Raw genomic sequence first — 19063 nt, 5'->3', positions numbered from 1 at the left:
TGCGCCGTGACGTCGTCCCAGGAGCTGCATGACAGGTCCGTGGGTGGTTTCCTATAGGTTCAAACAGATAGTGTGGGTTTACAACAAGGAAAGCGGAGACACGATTACAATGAATTTGTGAATATAATCAAGCTTATTTTGTGGAGACATGAGACTCGCTGTATACGCGTTTTACGGCTTTGCTCTTGGGCTTTTGCTCGTGGGTTTGCGGGAATTATTATTTAGTTTCGAGGAGAATCGATGCAGCATGACATACATGTTCGAGTACCCAGAATACCGAGTGAGTATCACTGCAAATATAGTCTTTATCACTGTTGTTTTCTTGATATGTTTGGTTTGCATTTAGCAAAATGCACCATTTATTATAAATAAGGCAACATTACTGGCTAAGGATAGTGTGCACAATTCACTGGCAGGCCATCAGTTCCTCATACATGTCATCATACCTGTTGTTTTGGCAATAATAAACAAACCTAATCAGCCACATCAGTCATTACACAATATTTATGGGTAAAACCGTGGTATAAGGGGTCACACTTGTGTTCCTCAGTCAAACCAAGCCGAAGACAGTAAGCGTAACATTTCTTTTAATGAATTGACTGTATATTTTGTGTAAACAATATTTACTTCTTAATTGTTATTCTTTTTTTGTATTTAGATGTTTACTTATTATGGTGACATAGTACATCTTAAAATGAAGCTCTAAATGTCATACCTGCATCAAAACCTGTACATTCATTTAAAGTTTCGTTTGTGTCAGAAATCCTGTTCCACAACTCGGTTTGCATTATTATACTCTGCGCGTGAATATTCACAGTCACACCTGTCATTTTGTGCGCGTGCGTTTGCAGCGCGTGCCGCTTCCGAGGCGTGTCGCGCGCCAGTACCCATCATACGGCCTGTATCTGTATGGAGAGGGCGCATATGCTCAGGAGACCAGAGGACTCAAGCTCACCGGCGCACCTGTGCTCTTCCTGCCTGGGAATGCGGGCAGCTACAAGCAAGGTGAGATGGAACTGTTTTGTCTTCAATATTTCAATCAGCACATCTTGTACACATGTATATAAATAGCTTGGCCTTGTTTAATTTGCCTGGGTTTTGACAGCTGGTTTGTTTGCTCAGTCAGTCTTGATCCTCCTACTGAATTTGTCCCGACTCCCAATGCAAATGAAATTTTCAGATTATAAATAGCACATGGAGGATGTGAGAGCTCATTGCAAAACAAAAATGTTGTTATACTCTCTCTTGCAGCTCGTTCTCTGGGTTCAGTGGCGTTGAGGAAGGCTGAGAACCTGGAGAGAGGGATCCATATGAATGTGTTCACTATTGACTTCAACGAGGAGCTGGTGGCCCTGTACGGGGGCAGTTTGCGCAGACAGACTCAGTTTCTACATGAAAGCATCAAAGCCATCTTGCGCCTTTATAAGGTCAGAGGTCAAGGTCCTTTTTACTGTGTATCTTTTTGTCCCTTTACTTCCACTTTTCTTCCTTAATTTTCTTTATTTCCTTTACTTTTCTTTCCTTCACCCTTTCCTATCTATCATTTTCTGTCCCTTTCTGTCTCTTTGTTGAAATTACAGATCACAAATTACAGTATTCTACACTTTTCTCACACTTTATGCACTGTGGTTTAAAGGAGAACTCCGGTCAATTTTAACATTGAGCTCATTTTTTGTACATTTGGAGTGCTGTCAGTACAGAGAACAACGACAAAAATCGGTGTTGCCTACACCGAGTTATCCTCGTTTTAAAATTTGCACCCTGTTGACTTCAATGGGGCAAGTTTTAAACCTGCTTTTAGCCTCTTAACATCCTTGATGTGTCATTACAAGTGCACAGGTCATGTGAGTGATTCCTTCGGAGTGAACGCGGGTGAATCTGACTGCAGTAGATGTGAAAGATATTAATAAAAATGATGTTTATTCAGCCAGCGCACATACCTGTATTTTTTTCCTGTTTTCGGTCGAAGTCCACAGTAGTCGATTGTCGAGTTCACGCACGTGATCATAGGTACTAAACCTATGCGCGTGAACTCGACAATTGACTACTGAGGAACCGATTTTTGTCGTTGTTCTCTGTACTGACAGCACTCCAAATGTACAAAAAAATTAGCTCAATGTTAAAATTGACCGGAGTTCTCCTTTAAGAGCAATAATAGTAATGATCGAATTTATGGACCAGTATCTTTCCAGTATCAGTTTTGGGTTGACCGCACAGAAAATATATATGCTTATAAAAGATTACTTGCAGTTTTAGCCATTAAAATGTTATAAGTAACTGAAATAAGCACAAATGTCATGGCATGTCAAAACATCTCCAGTGCCCCAAAAAACACCTCAGACCCCAAAGGGTTAATGTGGCTGGAATATATACCACATGACTTTGGCACAGATTTTTTTTGTGCAATTTTCAGTCTGGAGGAGACAGTGCTTGTTGCCGAAAGTTAGAGTGAGTCTGCAGATTTTGGGAAGTTGGAGTTGACAGATTTCACAGAAAATCACGTACTGTATGATGGGCACAGATTCTGATTTTTAGCTTCAGACTATGATTCCATCCACGTGGAAGATTTAACAAATGTTTGATATTTTGGCATATGATTCTCGTTTGTTTTGTGTATGATGCCCAGTTTTTCCCTCTGCAAGTCAGCAAGTGTATGATGCCAGACTTTAAAAGTCATGTGGTGTATTCCAGCCTTTATTGATTTAGTAATTAAAGCTCACTGCAATTAGTAGATTATCCACATCCAAACCAATGGTCTTTTTACTACATTCTCATGGCTGCAGGACCGTCCAGACCCCCCCACAGGTGTGGTTCTGGTGGGTCACTCCATGGGTGGAGTGGTGGCAAGAGCCTTGTTCACCCTGGCACGCTTCAATCCACGGCTGGTCAGCCTCATCATCACCCAGGCCTCCCCCCACCAGGCACCTGTCCTGTCTGTTGACCCTTATATACTGGGTAGGGGAAAAAAACATACAGACACACATACAGTTGCAATCAAAATTATTTATAAAATGATTATACTGCAAGACATTTTGCCGCTGAGAACAAAATGTTATGAAAACAGTTAAAGAAAAGCATTATAGAAAGTTTATTAATACACATTTGAGTGATTCTTGTTAAGTTGATGAAAAATTGAAGAAGAAATTTTTTTTATTTGCTCTATACAATTATGTAAAAAATTACAAGAGTCACATTTTGTGCAGAATGTTTTATTCTTTATAACCTCCAATAAACTGTAAGTGCTTAGACGTTTCTGTCACCTCTCTACTGCAATCTTGGCCCATTCCTTATTTGAAAAGCTTCCAGATCACTGATAATCTTTGGTTTTCCCCATACTACTGCTTTCATTAAATTCCACCAAATATTTTCAATGAGATGTAAATCTGAAGACTGTACAGGCCACTCGAGAACATTCTACGACTGATCCCTGAACCAAGCTGAAGTAGATTTGGATGAATATCTAAAATGATTTTTCCTCCTTTTATCTGGTCATCTTGAAATCCTTTGGCTGTAAATTGAGGGGTTTTCTCAGTTCCTCTGATCAAACATTTTGGTAACACTTTATTTTAATGTGTCCTTGTTACACACGTTACATGTATTTACTGTAGTAATAACTCTAAATTATGCATAATTACATGCAATTAACCCTCAACCAAATCCTGATCCTACCCAAACCCAATAGTAAGTACATGTAGTTAATTATTATTACTCAGTACTTAAATCTATAATTACACTGTAACAGGGACACATTAAAATAAAGTGTAACCAACATTTTATTCCCCTTATTGTGCTTTTTCTTCAACACCCTCAAAGATTTTCTGGTACAACAAATTTTAAACTTATGAATAAGGCTGCCAGCTGTGTCTCTAGAAACTTTTAGTGTTTTGGAAATCTTATTGTAGCCATAGACTTTTTAATGTAATAAAAAATTGTGCTTTTGTGAGAGCTATTTTGCCTTTTGCCATATTTGATACTCAACTTTAGCACATGCATGGGCTAAATGTATGTATGTGTTACATTACAGGTTTAATTGTGTTTTACACAAACAGCAGTGTTGAATAGGGGCTGAATAATTATGAAATAGCTGTTTTGCAAAAAAAAAAAAACTCAAAAGCATTACATTGTAAATTAACAGTATCACATTTAATTAGCCACTAAACTGTTATAGATGCATTTTTTTTAAACTCTGTATCTTAACAAAAGCTTACATTTGTAAATTATTACAGTCTCCAGAGGGGTTAAATAATCTTGATTGCAACTGTACAGAAAATTTGTTTGAGAGTTTTGAAGGTACACTACTGTTCAAAAGTTTGGGGTGAGGTATTTTCTTAAGAAATTAGTACTTTTATTCTGCAAGGATGCATTAAGTGGATAACAAGGGACAGTAAAGACATTTTTATTTTTATAAAAGATATTCTTTTGAAGTTTATATTTATCCAAGAATCCCCCCAAAAAACAAACAAATGTAATACGGTTTCCACAACAATATTAAGCAACACAGCTGTTTTCAACATTGATAATAATAATAAATGTTTTTTAAGCACAAAATCAGCTTATTATAATGATTCCTGAAGGATCATGTGACACTGAAGACTGGACGAACGATGCTGAAAATTCAGCTTTGCATTACAGGAATAAATTACATTTCAAAATATATTAAAATGGAAAACAATTATTTTTATTTGTAATTTGTAATTTTGATCAAAAACATGTACCCTTTGCTGAACACGAGACTCTTTCAAAAAGATAAAAAAAATCTTATCAACCCCAAATCTTTGAACGATAGTGTATTCAGAAGGTATGGACTTGCATAATTGTACATTTACTTTCTCAAACAAAAATGTTGATGTAAACATAGTTGGTACGCTAACATCTGAATTGTGTGTCTGTTGTAGAGTTTTACTCCACAGTCAGGAATCGCTGGGCCACAAATGCTGAAGACTTTCGTAATATAACCGTTCTCTCTGTGGGTGGTGGTTACCTTGACTTCCAAGTGCGCTCTGGCTTGACGGCGCTGTCCTGTCCCATTGATGACCTCAATAAGATGTCAGTTGTGGTAGGTCTACAAGCCATTTTCTTTGAGATCTTTCTTTAAAAATTCTCTTTAGTTAACCTAAAGAGCTCAACCTGCCTTTTTTATGTCCTTCCTTACATGTGTGTTTTGTAAATTGGTTTTAGGTGACTGCAGTTCCTCGAACATGGGTTTCCACGGATCATATTTCCATTGTTTGGTATGTTTTTGTATGCTAACATTGAGCTTAAAAACTGATGCCTAATTATTCTGCTTTTAAGCTACTTAGCTTCTTAACAACCAGTGAATTTCCTTCTTTGTAATTTCAAATGCTTCATACAAGGTGCAAGGAGCTGGTTCTGGCCACAGTTCGGGCGTTCTTCGACCTTATTGAACCTGAAACGGGGCAGGTGAGCACTGTGTGGAATTACAAATATAAGAATCTGTTTAAGATCTTCTGATCTTACATCCTCACATAACATCACATGAAAAACTGGTTCCTGCCAGTCCTGTTCTCTTTATTGTAAGTCTAATGAGTCTGATTTCTGAGGCTCTCACCCATTGTCTTTAATGGCTCCTGGAGCCCCTGTCCTATTCTTTGAATAGTTATGTGGATTGGATTAGGACTGGTGACACTCTAGTCTAGAGTCTGGTGTGGGTTCCTATACCTGGATTCTTCATTTTTGCATGCTTTGTATAAGGTCATCAGCCAGGTGCTTTGTCTCTGTTTCTAAGCACTGCCTCCTAAAATCTATACAAACTACAATGTACATTGCCTTAGTTAGTCTTGATGACTACAGCTACAGTACCAACAGCTCTTTCTCAATAAAGAATCCTGCTGAAGATACAACCGAGTCTCCTTGTGTTCACGTCTGAGATTCCTACACTGTCCTAAATTAATACCGTGTTAATGTTCGTGTTCAAGTTGTTTTTATTGACTGATGCTTCTCTTTAGTTTACAGAGAGTCCTGAGAAGCGAATGTCAGTGTTGAACTATCACTTCTTTAGACACCCAGTGCTGCAGCCTGGAGAAGCACAGGAAGACCCTGTCACTTTCTCAGGTCTGTGTTTGTGCGAACATATTTATAGTCTTCCACACAGCTGGAAGATAATATCTGAATCTCTGTTACTTCTTACTATTTTTATCCGATTCTATTCATTCATCCATCCTTCCAGCTCCTCCTGAGGCATGGAAGGAGGTCAACACACTCCGTCTGTTCTACACTGCCCCCAAGGTGACAATATGTTTCATCATCTCTGGGAAAAATTATGCCAGCAGCTTCTCTCTGAACATTGCACTGATGTAAACTATCCTCTTGGCAGGAAGCTCAAGTCAAGTACTTCCTGTTTGCTCTCTCCAGTCGAAGGAAGGCCTACAGTCATTTCCATTGCCGCAGTAATAATATGGTGAGGGAGTCCAACAGCGTCACACTCAGAACCCTATTTTTCCTTTAAATGTATCATTTTGATTTGAATGTCACCAAACATTACAGTGAAATTAAGTCTATTTAAGAGCATTCCTTTGACATTTTTTTATGTGGTGTCAGCTGTCCCAGTCTTAAAGAAAATCTGCAGTATTATTGTGCATTTAAATATAAATTAATGTACAAATAAAAAAAAAAAAAAAGGTCAAATATTATGAAGCAGAATTTAGTTATTGAGTATAAATTAAGAAAAGAAACTCGCTTGTTAATTTTGCAAAGCATTTGGATTCTCACTGCTCACACTTGTAAAAAAATTATAATAATAGTATTGTAATAAGCAAAAAAGTACATATTTTGCAGGAAAATACAGTTTTTCCTTCAGGCAGGCTGTGGTCCAAGTATCTGTCATGACTTATGCTGATTGTGAATGTTCTCAAGCATGTTTTGAAGAGCTCTGTTTATTTCTGCATGTTTAACAGGAAATGACCAGCTGGCTGTACGGCTGCTCACAAATGAGCGGCTCCATGTGGTGAGTAAAATGAACCAGATGAATTCTAATCCTCTTGTAATTGGAAATGACCAGGGCCCATACAGAATCTGCGCCAGTCATTTCTGCATGTGCATAAAAACAAAAAAAATGTCTTTCACAAAGTTGACACATTTTCATCTATCTGGTGCATCGCGCACACATGCTGATCCATATCCATACCAGCACTCTGGACTATTGTTGAATATGTTAGATTTGCTTTGTAAAGTGTTTTTTTCTCTGTTTTTCCTCATTTTCTAGTGTTCAGGCAATAGATCTGTCATCTGAGACAGAGCTCCTTCCAGCCTATAAGGTCAGTCTAGTTTTTCTTACACATGCAAAAACACAACTTATAGTACTACATTTAAAATAAATTTGATCTATAAACAGTCTGTTCTTTTATAGGCGGTGACAGTGAAAATCAGTGAACTCATGTCGGTCTCTCACCTCATCATTGATGCCTCTAACCCCAGCGGAGGACAGGTTAACTTACAGTCCACATTATCATGTTCATTATGAAAACTTACATTACATGACAGACCACATTAGTAGATCTTTCTTTTTAAAACATGCATAGGTTGATTCATGTCAAAACAATTTGCATGATGAACTATTTAAAGATCCATTCTAAATGCTTGATTGTCTGATTGTAGTTTTTAGTGGAGTGTGAGCTGCAGAGAGAGCAGAGCCTGACCGTCTCAGTGCAAGTGCCTCATACGCTGTCCTTTGGTGAGCCAAAATCACATACATGTATATATTGACATTTTACTTTTAAGGCATTTAGCAGACACTTTAATCCAGAGCAGTGTTTTAGTATTTTTTGTTCTCTTTTTTCTGTAATGACAGCTGCATGAACTCTTTTATTTTTATGCACATTTAAAGTTCCCCTGTTATGGCATTTTTAAGGTTCCTAATTTTGTTTTGGAGGTCTCCTAAAATAGGTTTACATGCATCCAAAGTAAAAAAACAAGAACGGACACGTCCATTACCACATCTGATTTTCAGCTCTGGAGGCTTACACAGCACTTAGTAACAAGGGCTTCAGTTTTACCATATTATCAATTTGAGCTTGAGTCCTCATCCTTTGGAAGTGCATACAAAGTGGATTTGACATGTCGACAACACGAACCCTTTCGGGCCTCTACTATAACTACAGTGTTTGATGGCGGGTCAAAGTAGACGTTGTTCGCTGGAAGCCAATGAAGACCATAGGCTGACATTATGTAAATTTGTTACAGACCTATGTAGATTTGTGCAGGAAGTAAAACTGGATTTACTGACGACTCGTTTCAGGCAGTTCAGAATCGGTTCTTTATTTTGGAAAACAACTCATTTATCGTGCACTTTAATCTTTGAAACGTTGTAGACATTTTACATATACAAACAGCTATGTTAAACACTACATGAAAGGTAATATCCTAAAACGCATAATAGGGGCATTTTAACTTTAAAATTGGCAGAAAAAAATAAGCATGTAATAGTCGAATAAAATACAGTGTCAAATACAGTCTTTCTTTCTTACCTTTTAAAACCAAGTAAGTTGTGTTTAATGTATGCAAACACTTTAACCTGAATGTGACTGTTTGCAGGTCTGACCGTCAGTGACATCAGCATTAACTCCTCTGGGCTGCTCCATACACTACTGCTACAAGACTTTCATCAGGTGATCGCTCACAACATTCCCTGTTAACCTCAGCTTCTCTATAGATTTAATCTCTCTGGTTTTTCAAATATTCAGTTTTATACATAGAAGCATTTGTAATGGCTTAAATCCCATAATAATCTTTATCATTATAAAGTCTTTTGAGGATAATGTTCCTATTATTATTAGTAGTAATTGGTTATGCATTAATCCTTTTACTAAAATAAGATACCCCAAAGCAAAAGACATGTGAACTCTAGTTTGTGCTCCTTCAGGTTTATCAGGCTTTCAGAATAACGGTCATGAGTCACTGTAAAACCACTAAAGGTAACCAGTTCAGCTTCATTTGCCAGAAATTCAGCATGGTGTTTTAAAAGACTCGCGTCTGATACTATACGTGTTGTGTTATACAGACAGACTGCCAAGTGTGTACAGAGTGAGGGTACCTTGGTTTCAAGAAGACTCCTTTGCTATGGCAAGGTAGAATAATCAGCCAGCTTTCTTCATCTCACCGCAGCTCTCTTTTTGCATCAGAGTAGAGATGATTGTGTCTTTTAAAACTCTTAAATGTTTTCAATCCAAGTATTCCTTCGGTATCTGAGATCTACAGCATGCTTCACACCAGCCGCCCGGACAACACCTCCAGTGCCCTCCTGCAGCTCCACACTGCCCCCAACTGCCAATACAAGGTATTTCATCCACATCCTTTGTTTTCCTCACAGGTAAACCTACCAGTAAGACAACTAACATTGTCTTGTTTTTCTACAGGTGTCTATTCGGACTTCGTTTCCAAAAGTGCTTGGGCAGGTGTGCTTACACTGTGGTATTTCATCTGCCAATTTTAACTTGGAACCCAGAGTCTCGTATTAAAAAAAAATCGTTGTTCTTTAGATTCTACGTTTCTGTGGTCCAGTTCTGCCTGTCTACTCAGCAGTAGTGCTTCTTCTGATGATCAGGGCTCAGCTGAGCTCCATCAAAAGATTGGGGCATCCTGTTGGAATGCAAGAAGCCATGAGTAAATCATTACAGGTCCACAAACTGGAACTACCTGTCCTCCTGCTGCTGCTGCTGCTCAGGTGAGTCTTGACACAGTGTCTATCTGCTGTATTTGAATGCGGATTCTATTTTTCTGCAAAACACAGGAGCCTAGTCAGGCAGTGCTCCCGTTTTAATCTTTTCGAGGGGTTTTCTGCTATAGGCAGAGCTGGTTTCATGATGTCTGGTCCTCTCTGGGTCTGCCTGGGGTGGATACTCTTCCTCTAAACTCTGTGGAAAGCATATCCCAGGATCCAAAAGCCTCTATGCAGGAATGGCCTCGTCTGGTATCCCCACTGCTCTGTGTGCTCGGTGCAGCCATTGCATTCTGGGGTAGCACAGTCCTCAGAGTGTCTGTCTACTTCCTGTCCTTTTTTCTTGCTCCACTGCACAGGTGAAAATCATGTTACTAATTGCTTTGTAGTAGGTGCTCTAAATAAATAGATGTTTTGCATGAATTAAGTTTTATGTTTTGATCTAAATCCACAAACAAAAATAAACACATTTGTCATTCTGTGAGTTCAACAATGCATTTATCTAAATGTTAAAATGTTTCATATTTATACACTACTTTTTAAAAGTTTAGGGTCAGTAAGATTTTGTTTTTTGAAGAAATTAATCCTTTTATCCTTCATGGATACATTAAATTGATCAAAAGTTTGAGTAGAGACATTTATAATGTTACAAAGATTTCTGTTTCAAACAAATGCTCTTACAAAGAATCCTAAAAAAAGAAAAAGAATCACATTTCCACCAATATTTTAAGCAGAACAACTGTTTTCAACATTGATAATATTAAGAAATGTTTCATAAGCATCAAATCAGCATATTAGAATTTCTGAAGGATCATGTGACACTGAAGACTGGAGTAATGATGCTGAAAATTCAGCTTTGCATTTAAAACATAGTCAAATAGAATTATTATTTTACTGTATTTTTAATCAAATAAATACAGCCTTGCTGGGCAAAAGAGACTCTCAAAAACCTTACGGACACCCTTCAAATGCACATGCAAGAAGGCTTCTTTTTTTTTTCTTTTTTTTAACATGACTGTATCTTGAGGTGTCTATAAATCTTAAAGGGGTCATCGGATGGTTGTGTGAAACAACACCCTTTTTCAAAAACAGCTCTGTTCACAGCAACGCGTTTTGGTGCATGTCTCTTTAAATGATAATGAGCAACTGCTCACCCCACCCCTCTCTTCCATGGGGCGTGTTGACACAAAACATATAAAGTGCTGCCCTGGTGGACGGTATACAAATGGCTGAGGGCGGAAATATGCTAATACCGGACAGTCCTTCAGTGGTTGTGGGCGGAGCATGAGCAATATGACATCATATTGCTCAGAAAATCCAAACTGCTTGATTATTGAGAGTGTTTAGGCTTTTTGAGGATAAAAAAAAAGAGTGTATGGATTTTTTTCATTGTATGGTGGTTGTGTCCACACACTGCAAGACACATTTATATGTAAATTTTGCATCCGATGACCCCTTTAAGTGTCCATTAATAAATTTATATCGACATATATTGCCGTTTCAGCGTTGTTTGTAGGACATAAAATAAACTGCTTTCCTTATATATAGACTATGCACTATGTATTTTGATCTAAAATCTTGATGCTGAATTAAAAAATAGAAAAAGCATTATGTATGTTATAACAACGTCCCTAATGCAGTTAATAGCTGAGATTGTTCATTTTCTGGCATAGAAACTACTTGCCAGCTGCTGGTCTTTTCAGAAATGTTTCCACAAATCATGTGTAACACTGTGTTTGTTTACAGACCTTCAGTGTCCCGGGACTGTGGCACGCTTCGTCTTCATACTCAGATTCTCCTGATAGTCTCTCTGAGTGTGCTTGGAGGCGTCACCTGTGGAGCGCTGGCTCTTATGGTCTCCACTCTTCTCCACCTCTACAGAGTGAGTGATCTGTCCTCCCTTCCTTAGTTTCATACCTACTTCATATAAAGTAGGTTGGAGTTGGTAAGATAAATCATTATTCTAATCTTTTTTACCTCAAGTTGGATGCTTGACTTAAGAAGTTATTCCTGCTGATGCCTGTAATAGTTATTAAAATCTTTCTCTTTCTTAATCTCTAATCTCTCTTAATTAACAATTGTCTTCATAATGAGTTTAGTCTCCTGTGATTGTCTGTCTTTGTCCAGGTGCTTAAATTACAGATGACAGAGAGATCACTGAGCCACATGTTGAACCTGGTATAAAGGCCTTATTTTACATAATTTTTCTTTCTTTCTTTTCTTTTTTTTTACTCTAGTTGGCTCACAGTACCTGTAATTTCTAAATGTTTTGTTCCCGTTAAACCAGGCGCCCCAGAAAGTTTCACAAAACACAGAAAATGGTTTTCATGGCAGTGATTCTCACAGCAAGAGTAAAGAATGTAACGGCAGCCCTTTACTGTCAGAATCAGTGCTACAAGACGTCAGAGATGATCTGGAGCTCCACTTTAGTTTGTCCACAATGCTTACTCTTACCATGATGTTCAGCGCCCCTTCCCTTATCCACTGGAAGAACAATCTCAGGTAACAGAGCAATTTAAGGTGCAAGTTGATTAGAAATTTCTGAATTTTTAATACAGGTTACTAAAGTAGTGCAAGTAAAGTCCTAGAAGAGAGAAAATGCCTTGAAGGTGAAGAGAAACTACTCTATAGCCAAAGACCTGTAGGAGTTTTTAATTTAAACATGTGTTTGTGTCTTGTTCAGATATTGGGTTCATTTGGATCCTGACCCCTGTTGGCCTCACATTGTGCCCCTGCTCATCAGCTCTGTACTGCTCATCAACTGTAACACAGATACACTCCTCCGCAGGTTTGTGTGCATTTCTCACAGAATTAGTCATGTAATTTTACATAATTTAAAATCGCAATGTTCATTACTGACACACTCTTTAGGAAGCTTAATATGGCCACATCAAAGAGCATTTAAAATCATCTCAATCAATATTTATGATGTTGCTTAAAGGCACAATATGTAAACATTTTGGGTTAAAATATCCAAAAACCACTAGAACAATGTTAGATATTTTGTTGACTTCTATACCTGCATTATCCTAAATGTTTCCAACAATGTTTAAATCCTGAGAAATCAGCTATTTTAACCAGTGTGACAGCCCTTGTCATTGCGTCACCTGTCAACGACGTCATATCTGCGTTACCCTCGTTTTCCGGTTTTACTTCCGTAGAAACCATAGAAACAACAAAGATGCTTTAATATATTATGTGTTTTATTAGACAGGTGAGCAACTGTTTGGATACCTGCATCGACTGAAAACTAATAATTGTTGTATAGCTCATATAGCTCAACACGTTTGTTTGAATCTCTTGTTTTCTTGAATTACTATGAGAAAGATGTTTGTACCATGCCTTGCATGGCATAATCAGAAAGAGCTTTATTTGCAGTAACAGTAATACAGCATTTTCTCCACCATACAATATATTTGAAAATGAATGCCATTTTTCAACACAAATCATCCAGCTTTTATTAATATATTTTAATATCGATCTAGCTTACTGCAATGTGCAACAAGTGTCTCAAACCAGCCACCGAGTGAACGCACAGAGCACACATTTATAACATAACTTTCGACACACTCACACTTATTTTTAGTATGATAGTTTTGACCAAGTAAAACATTGCTACATTACCCCGCAATTTAATTTGTCAGATAAAGTGACCTGTATGAGTAGCAATTCAGCTGCTTCAAGTTCAAGGAAGGAGGCGGACATTAAACGTAACTTTAATCGTAAAATAAACATAAGCAACGAAACGAAAGGGGCATGAACGGCCGACTGCGGCAGACAAGCATAATAAAAACAGCAATGTCAAATTTCCCTGGCTCTCTTCTTCACCCTGCGTCATACCACAGTAACATTAATAAAACTTTAATACTTTAGCTCACTCATGAACATGGTTTCTGAGTCCCATCAGATTGCTTTCTGTCGGCTGTGGAGGTGAAGACGACAACTCCCATGATTCCACACTCATTCATTGTTTTGAATAAGCAACCTCTAGCAGTGAAACTTACTGACTGTGCCTTTAAGTATAATTCAAAATCATCACAAATATGTAGTGAATACATATATAGTACTGTGCAAAAGTCTTAGGCACGTTAGTATTTTCACAAAAAAATGGTTTTTAGCCAGTTATTTATATATTTTGCTGTTGTGTGTCAGTAGAAAATATCAGTTTACATTTCCAAACATTACTTTTATTATTGTAATAATCCAGTGAGATGTTTGTATGCAAAAGGAGTCTGACAACAGGCAGTAGCGTCTTGGAGACGTTGCCGCAGTTCTTCTGGGTTTTCTTTGTTAATCCCAGATGATCTGTGTGTGGATCATACCAGCTGTTGTCAGGCTCCTTGTGCATACAAAAATATCATGGATTATTACAATAAATGGCAAAAGGAATGTTTGGACATGTAAACTGATATTTCCTACTGACAAACTACAGCAAAATATATAAATAACTGGCTTAAAACCTTTTTTGAAATACTAACGTGCCTAAGACTTTTGCACAGTACTGTATATATACAGTATATACAAACAGACATATGCGCGCACTATTTTTTTGAAAGAAGTCTATGCTCACTAAGGCTGCATTTATTTGAGCAAAAATACAGTAAAACAGGATTGTAAAATAGTAGTAACTATTCTTGTGATGGCAAAGCTGAAGTATCACATGATCCTTCAGAAATCATTCTAATATGCTGATTTGGTGCTTAAGAAATATTTTTTTCGCTGCTTAAATTTTTGTAGAAGAAGCCATGATACATTTGTCAGGATTCTTTCATGGAATGTCCAAAAGAACAGCATTTATTTGAAATCAAATGCCTTTACTGTATCTTTTGATCAATTTAATGCTTCCTTTCTGAATAAAAGTATTAATTTCTTTCTTACAAAAAAAAGTTAAAACAAGGCTGTGTGTCTGTATTTACACTTGTATTACAGCAAACTGATGCTTAATCTGATGCTCCATCTACTGCTGCCGCTGTGTGTGGGAATGCTGGCTTTTTGTCCGCTGCACATTTACAGAGTCACTTACTTCTTGTCCGCAGCACTTACCCTCTTGGTCTGTTCTTGTTTCTTTTGACCTCCCAACAAACTTTAAATGTGAGTATGCATTGAGATTAGAACAAGACTTGAGTTTTGTATAAATTTAGACCAGATCAGACCAAAACAGCCTTATAACCCTGTGTGTATTCATTGGGATCACATGGACTTGTGACATCAGTGGACCAGCACATCCAGAGTTATGTGATTTGTCATATGTCATCATTTGTAGTTTCTTGACAGGGTATTACATTTGTTAATGATGGTATGTCTGTATTCATGAGAAATACCTCTTGTCCATAAGGCTAGTTTTCCAGACACATTTTAAGCCTTAACCAGTGGTGGATTTAGGCATAGGCGACTTGGGCAACTGCCCAGGCCGGCATCTTGCCGGGGGGGCAGCAAGGGGCGCCCTTGCAAAACCCCAAAAAATGGAATGTGTGATCGGCTCGTTTTCACATCACATCAGTTATATCATGCCACTAACCTCAATTCAATTAACATGAAATTTTAACTATAGCCACTAGATGGCTGCAGATGATTACTCAATGGGTTTTCATTTAGATTTATGTTTAGACATTATAAAATCATTATAACAATAAAGAAATTGTCAAAGTTTAGCATTTTTTTTTTGCAATTGTCACAATATTACAGTCAAACCTGAGCATGCTATTTAATCAGTGTCTGGGAAGCTAGCCTGTACTGGTGTGTGTATTGGGGGTGGTGAGAGTGTATTGTTCTGATTTAGTGTTAATTCTTAAAGTCAACATGAAATCATAATTGATAGGGATACACAATATATCAGTAAAAAAATTATATCTGAAAACAGATATGGTAAAGGTTTTTTTTTATTTATCAGCATCTGATGACATTGGATATTTAATTTTGCTTCTCATTTCCCCTATTATAAAATTTAGATTACCTTTGCTGTCATCTAAAACTCACTTAATTCATCTTTAAAAACACTAATATTCTAATAACGCTGTTAAATGCAATCTTTATGAAATTTAAAACCTACATTATAATATTGTGATGCCTAAATTCACAGGTAGCATTTAAAAATATTTTTTTCTGTTTTTAGTTATTTATTTATACAAAATTATGTGTTATTTTAATATTAGTCAAGTAATGGTTATCGGCCATAATGTAATAATCGATTATCTGTATCACCCAGAATAAAAAAAAAAAGGTGCCCTAAGAACTTGCCCGGGTTACTTCCTGTTCTTGTGCATAAATCATCAGTGCTGCTTATTCCAAAGAAAGAAAAAAAATCTTGAGAAACAGATCAGTAAGAACACCTACATTCGCTCCAGAATGTGAATTATTTTATTTTACGTCAAATTCAGCTAACTGTAGTGTGGATAGTAACTGAAAAGTTCACAGTGAATGTGTTGTAAAACCGTTTTGTTCACTTACACTAATGTTATCACTTTTTAAATGAGGCTTTTCTTTTTTCAGTTGACGGTAAACAAGCATTTTCTTCAATTCTGATTCACAGTAATCAAAAAATGTAGTCATATCACATAGAACTATTTTGAAAAGCAAATTTTGAAAATGCTTTTACGATTCATTCCAGCCCCTGTTAACCAATCGATTTTTACAAATGTTTCTGTCAATCATGCTGTTCATGGAAATCTTCACTTCATTCTTTAGTCAATTTATTTCCAGTTTCATCTCGTACATCATTTAAAAAAAAATGTCACATTACAGAAGTAAAATGAGTTGGATTGCGAATGCTTTTTCATGTTGACTTTAAGGGTGTAAAAGCAGCTTTAGGTGTTTGTTCCGCTTTTCTGCAATTCACGTCTGTTTGTGAGAATGATCGGATCTCTGCCTGTTCTATCTTCGATCTGTCATTTCTGCCTTAAACCATTTAGCTTAGAATGCACATGTAATGCCTGTAAATTCTGAAATATCTCAGATCTGTTCGTATTAACACGCCTTTTTTAATTAATTTTTTTGCATTAGCTGAAGCTGTAAGGCAAGAAACATAACATAGGTGCAATCACAGAACTGGACAGATGAGCAATATGATGATTTTATATCAGCATCAATGTGCACAATTTGTGGTGTTAAAGAGACATCATAGTTACATTTATGGTTATAGAGCAGTCTCATGACCTGAGACGAATTATTAGAAACACTGCCACAGTCACAGTAGCCATGAGATTGTTGCTGTCTGAATAGCTTTTTTTTACTGTAATGTTTGAAGAATGCTGTTGATGGTCTGTGTTCCTCACACACTGCTCAGCAGCGTCCATCTGCTCTTTCATCATTTGATCTGCTCATGATTCAGGATCGCTTACCTGAGAGCTGAAAAGATACTTTGTCATCCTGAATCAAATGAGAGAAACGGTGCCTTTCTTGTAATATGCCCCTGCTTCTCTGATACCGATTTGCAATTTAACCTTCTCGTCATTGAGGACGGATGTTGAGGATATTTGTCAGTCCATCCAAGTAGTCTGATATTTAAATCAGATTTCCTTCTCTCACAGGATGTACTTGACCAAAAAAAAAATAATCCTATGGCACGGAATTGTGTCCTCTGCACTGTGAATGTACGAGTGTGTGTGTATTTGAGATGTTTTGCAGTGAGCTTTGATGTGTGTTGTCTTTTTTATGGTACTGTAACTGTATGTTGCAATCTTGCTCTGCCTCATGCTAAATTTAAGCTGTTTTTGTGGTGAAAGTCTGAAAGGATGCCTTTTTTCTATCAGTATGATTGTGACTGATCGTTTTCATCGATGTTCACTGTGATGTGCCACGATATTTTGAGGCCAGGATCTGATTTTATGTCTCGAAGCAAGGACTGCTTATTTAGGGCCAGATCTGTCCTGGTCATGTAATGAGTACACTCACCGTCTGCAATGAAGCCAAACAGATCCAACAGAAACTCTTTAACTCTGCAGCAATGACAGCAATGTTTGTATTGATGCTAGCGAGGCTTCTGCTGAGTGAAATTTAATGAAGAACTTGCATAAACTTATTTTGTTTAATAGAGTGTTGTGTTGATTGTGTTATGTGATTAATATCACAATGTTCAATGTTAATTGTAAAGACAGGAATTCCCCACTGGAAATTTCCAAAGTTTGGGTTCAGTTAGATATCTTAATTTCAGTTCGTCAAAAGTGATAAAATTCTATTTCAAATGCTTTTCTTTTTAACTTTATATAATGAATCCTGAAAAAAATAAATCACGGTTTCCACAAAATATTAATTGGCACAACCTTTTTCAACATTGGTCAACATCAAAATAATTTCTGAAGGATCATGTGACATTGAGGACTAGAATAACGGCTACTGAAAATTCATGTGAATAAATTACATATTAAAATAAGAAAAATTTCACAATATTACGGTATTTCTGATCACATAAATGCAGCTTTGGTGACCAATATCCTACCGACCCCTAAAGATTAAATGGAATAGATTAAATTTGAATTTAAAAATGTAATGTTAAAATTGATTGACAATTAAAAATTGAATTATAAAGCAAAACAAAACAAAATGTTCAGTATAACATTTTTATTTTTTAGATCAGTCGAACAATAATCAACCTTTAAAAACAAATGTGATTGGAGGGAACAAAAGCCTACAAGCCTGAACATCCCACAGTCATGTTCTGTGTGAGAAACACAAATTCAGTATTTCTGTTGGTTTTGAGTGGGGTCTCAGATGATGGGCTTCAAGTTTAGCTGTGACTGTTTTGACTTTTTTATTTATTTTTTAATAAAATGCAGCTCACTGCCTCATGAACCTAAATACTGTTTTGCTTTAATATAGTTGCAGTGACTCACTCACTACAGTGACTCGTCTGTTTTATGTAACGGAGAGTTGTAAATCTGTATTGTAAGGAGTTTATATTACTTGTCTCACTTGAAAGCTGAATAATAAGTATTTACATTTTGTAATATTTTCAAATGAAAGCATAAATCAGCAGTTGTAAATTGCTCACTAAAACATAATATTACAAAATATTTACTAAGAGATGTAGAAGGTAATACAAGTGTGATTATAGTGCTGTTTTGCTTGGTTTGTAGTGCTTTTGTAATGAACATATTTCACTCATGTGCGGTAACTAAACTGTAAGAGAGTGTAAATAAACATTTGTCAATGCCTCTTTTATACTGATCTGTGATGAAGCACTGTCTGTTAGCACGTGTATGCTAACATATTAGCACTTCTACTGGCGGTCGGGATTTAACATCATTGGCTTACACCTGTTTGGTCAAACAGCAGCGTCACTGTGATTGGCTGTGATCGTTGTTTTCTTAATATGGTGATTATTATAATTATTCATGCTTATTTCTGGAGCGTCTTTTATTGTTATTTAATATACAGACATGCTAGAAAGTGTCA

At 36.8% G+C, this 19063-nt stretch overlaps 1 protein-coding gene across 2 annotated transcripts; it reads left to right on the top strand.

Annotated features, from left to right (window-relative positions):
• Positions 1-38: 38 nt before the first annotated feature.
• Positions 39-17704, top strand: pgap1 (post-GPI attachment to proteins inositol deacylase 1). Of its 2 annotated transcripts, XM_084421654.1 has the most exons (26): positions 39-280; positions 852-1005; positions 1252-1427; positions 2784-2955; positions 4896-5056; positions 5179-5231; positions 5355-5421; positions 5967-6072; positions 6188-6246; positions 6335-6418; positions 6915-6964; positions 7223-7274; positions 7367-7444; positions 7615-7690; positions 8551-8624; positions 8879-8930; positions 9017-9083; positions 9187-9292; positions 9372-9410; positions 9495-9679; positions 9802-10032; positions 11420-11555; positions 11801-11851; positions 11961-12175; positions 12357-12461; positions 14603-17704. In XM_084421654.1, the coding sequence occupies exons 1-26, from the start codon at positions 149-151 to the stop codon at positions 14742-14744; spliced, it is 2823 nt and encodes a 940-aa protein (XP_084277780.1). In that variant the 5' UTR covers positions 39-148; the 3' UTR covers positions 14745-17704. The 2 variants fall into 2 exon arrangements, with proteins under 2 accessions (XP_084277780.1, XP_084277779.1); XM_084421653.1 differs by lacking the exon at positions 14603-17704 and having other exon boundaries at positions 12357-13078.
• The last annotated feature ends 1359 nt before the right edge of the window (positions 17705-19063 follow it).

This window comes from Rutilus rutilus (assembly GCF_951802725.1).
Source record: "Rutilus rutilus genome assembly, chromosome: 10".
Lineage (NCBI taxonomy): Eukaryota > Metazoa > Chordata > Actinopteri > Cypriniformes > Leuciscidae > Rutilus > Rutilus rutilus.
This window is presented reverse-complemented; position numbering and strand designations above follow the sequence as displayed.

Bases quoted from the DNA above. Each gene is read 5' to 3' on its own strand.
- pgap1 (XM_084421653.1), top strand. From the start codon at position 149: ATGAGACTCGCTGTATACGCGTTTTACGGCTTTGCTCTTGGGCTTTTG. The intron at 5,057-5,178 runs GTAGGTCTACAA...AATTGGTTTTAG, and splicing joins TCAATAAGATGTCAGTTGTG to GTGACTGCAGTTCCTCGAAC. The intron at 5,422-5,966 runs GTGAGCACTGTG...GCTTCTCTTTAG, and splicing joins TTGAACCTGAAACGGGGCAG to TTTACAGAGAGTCCTGAGAA.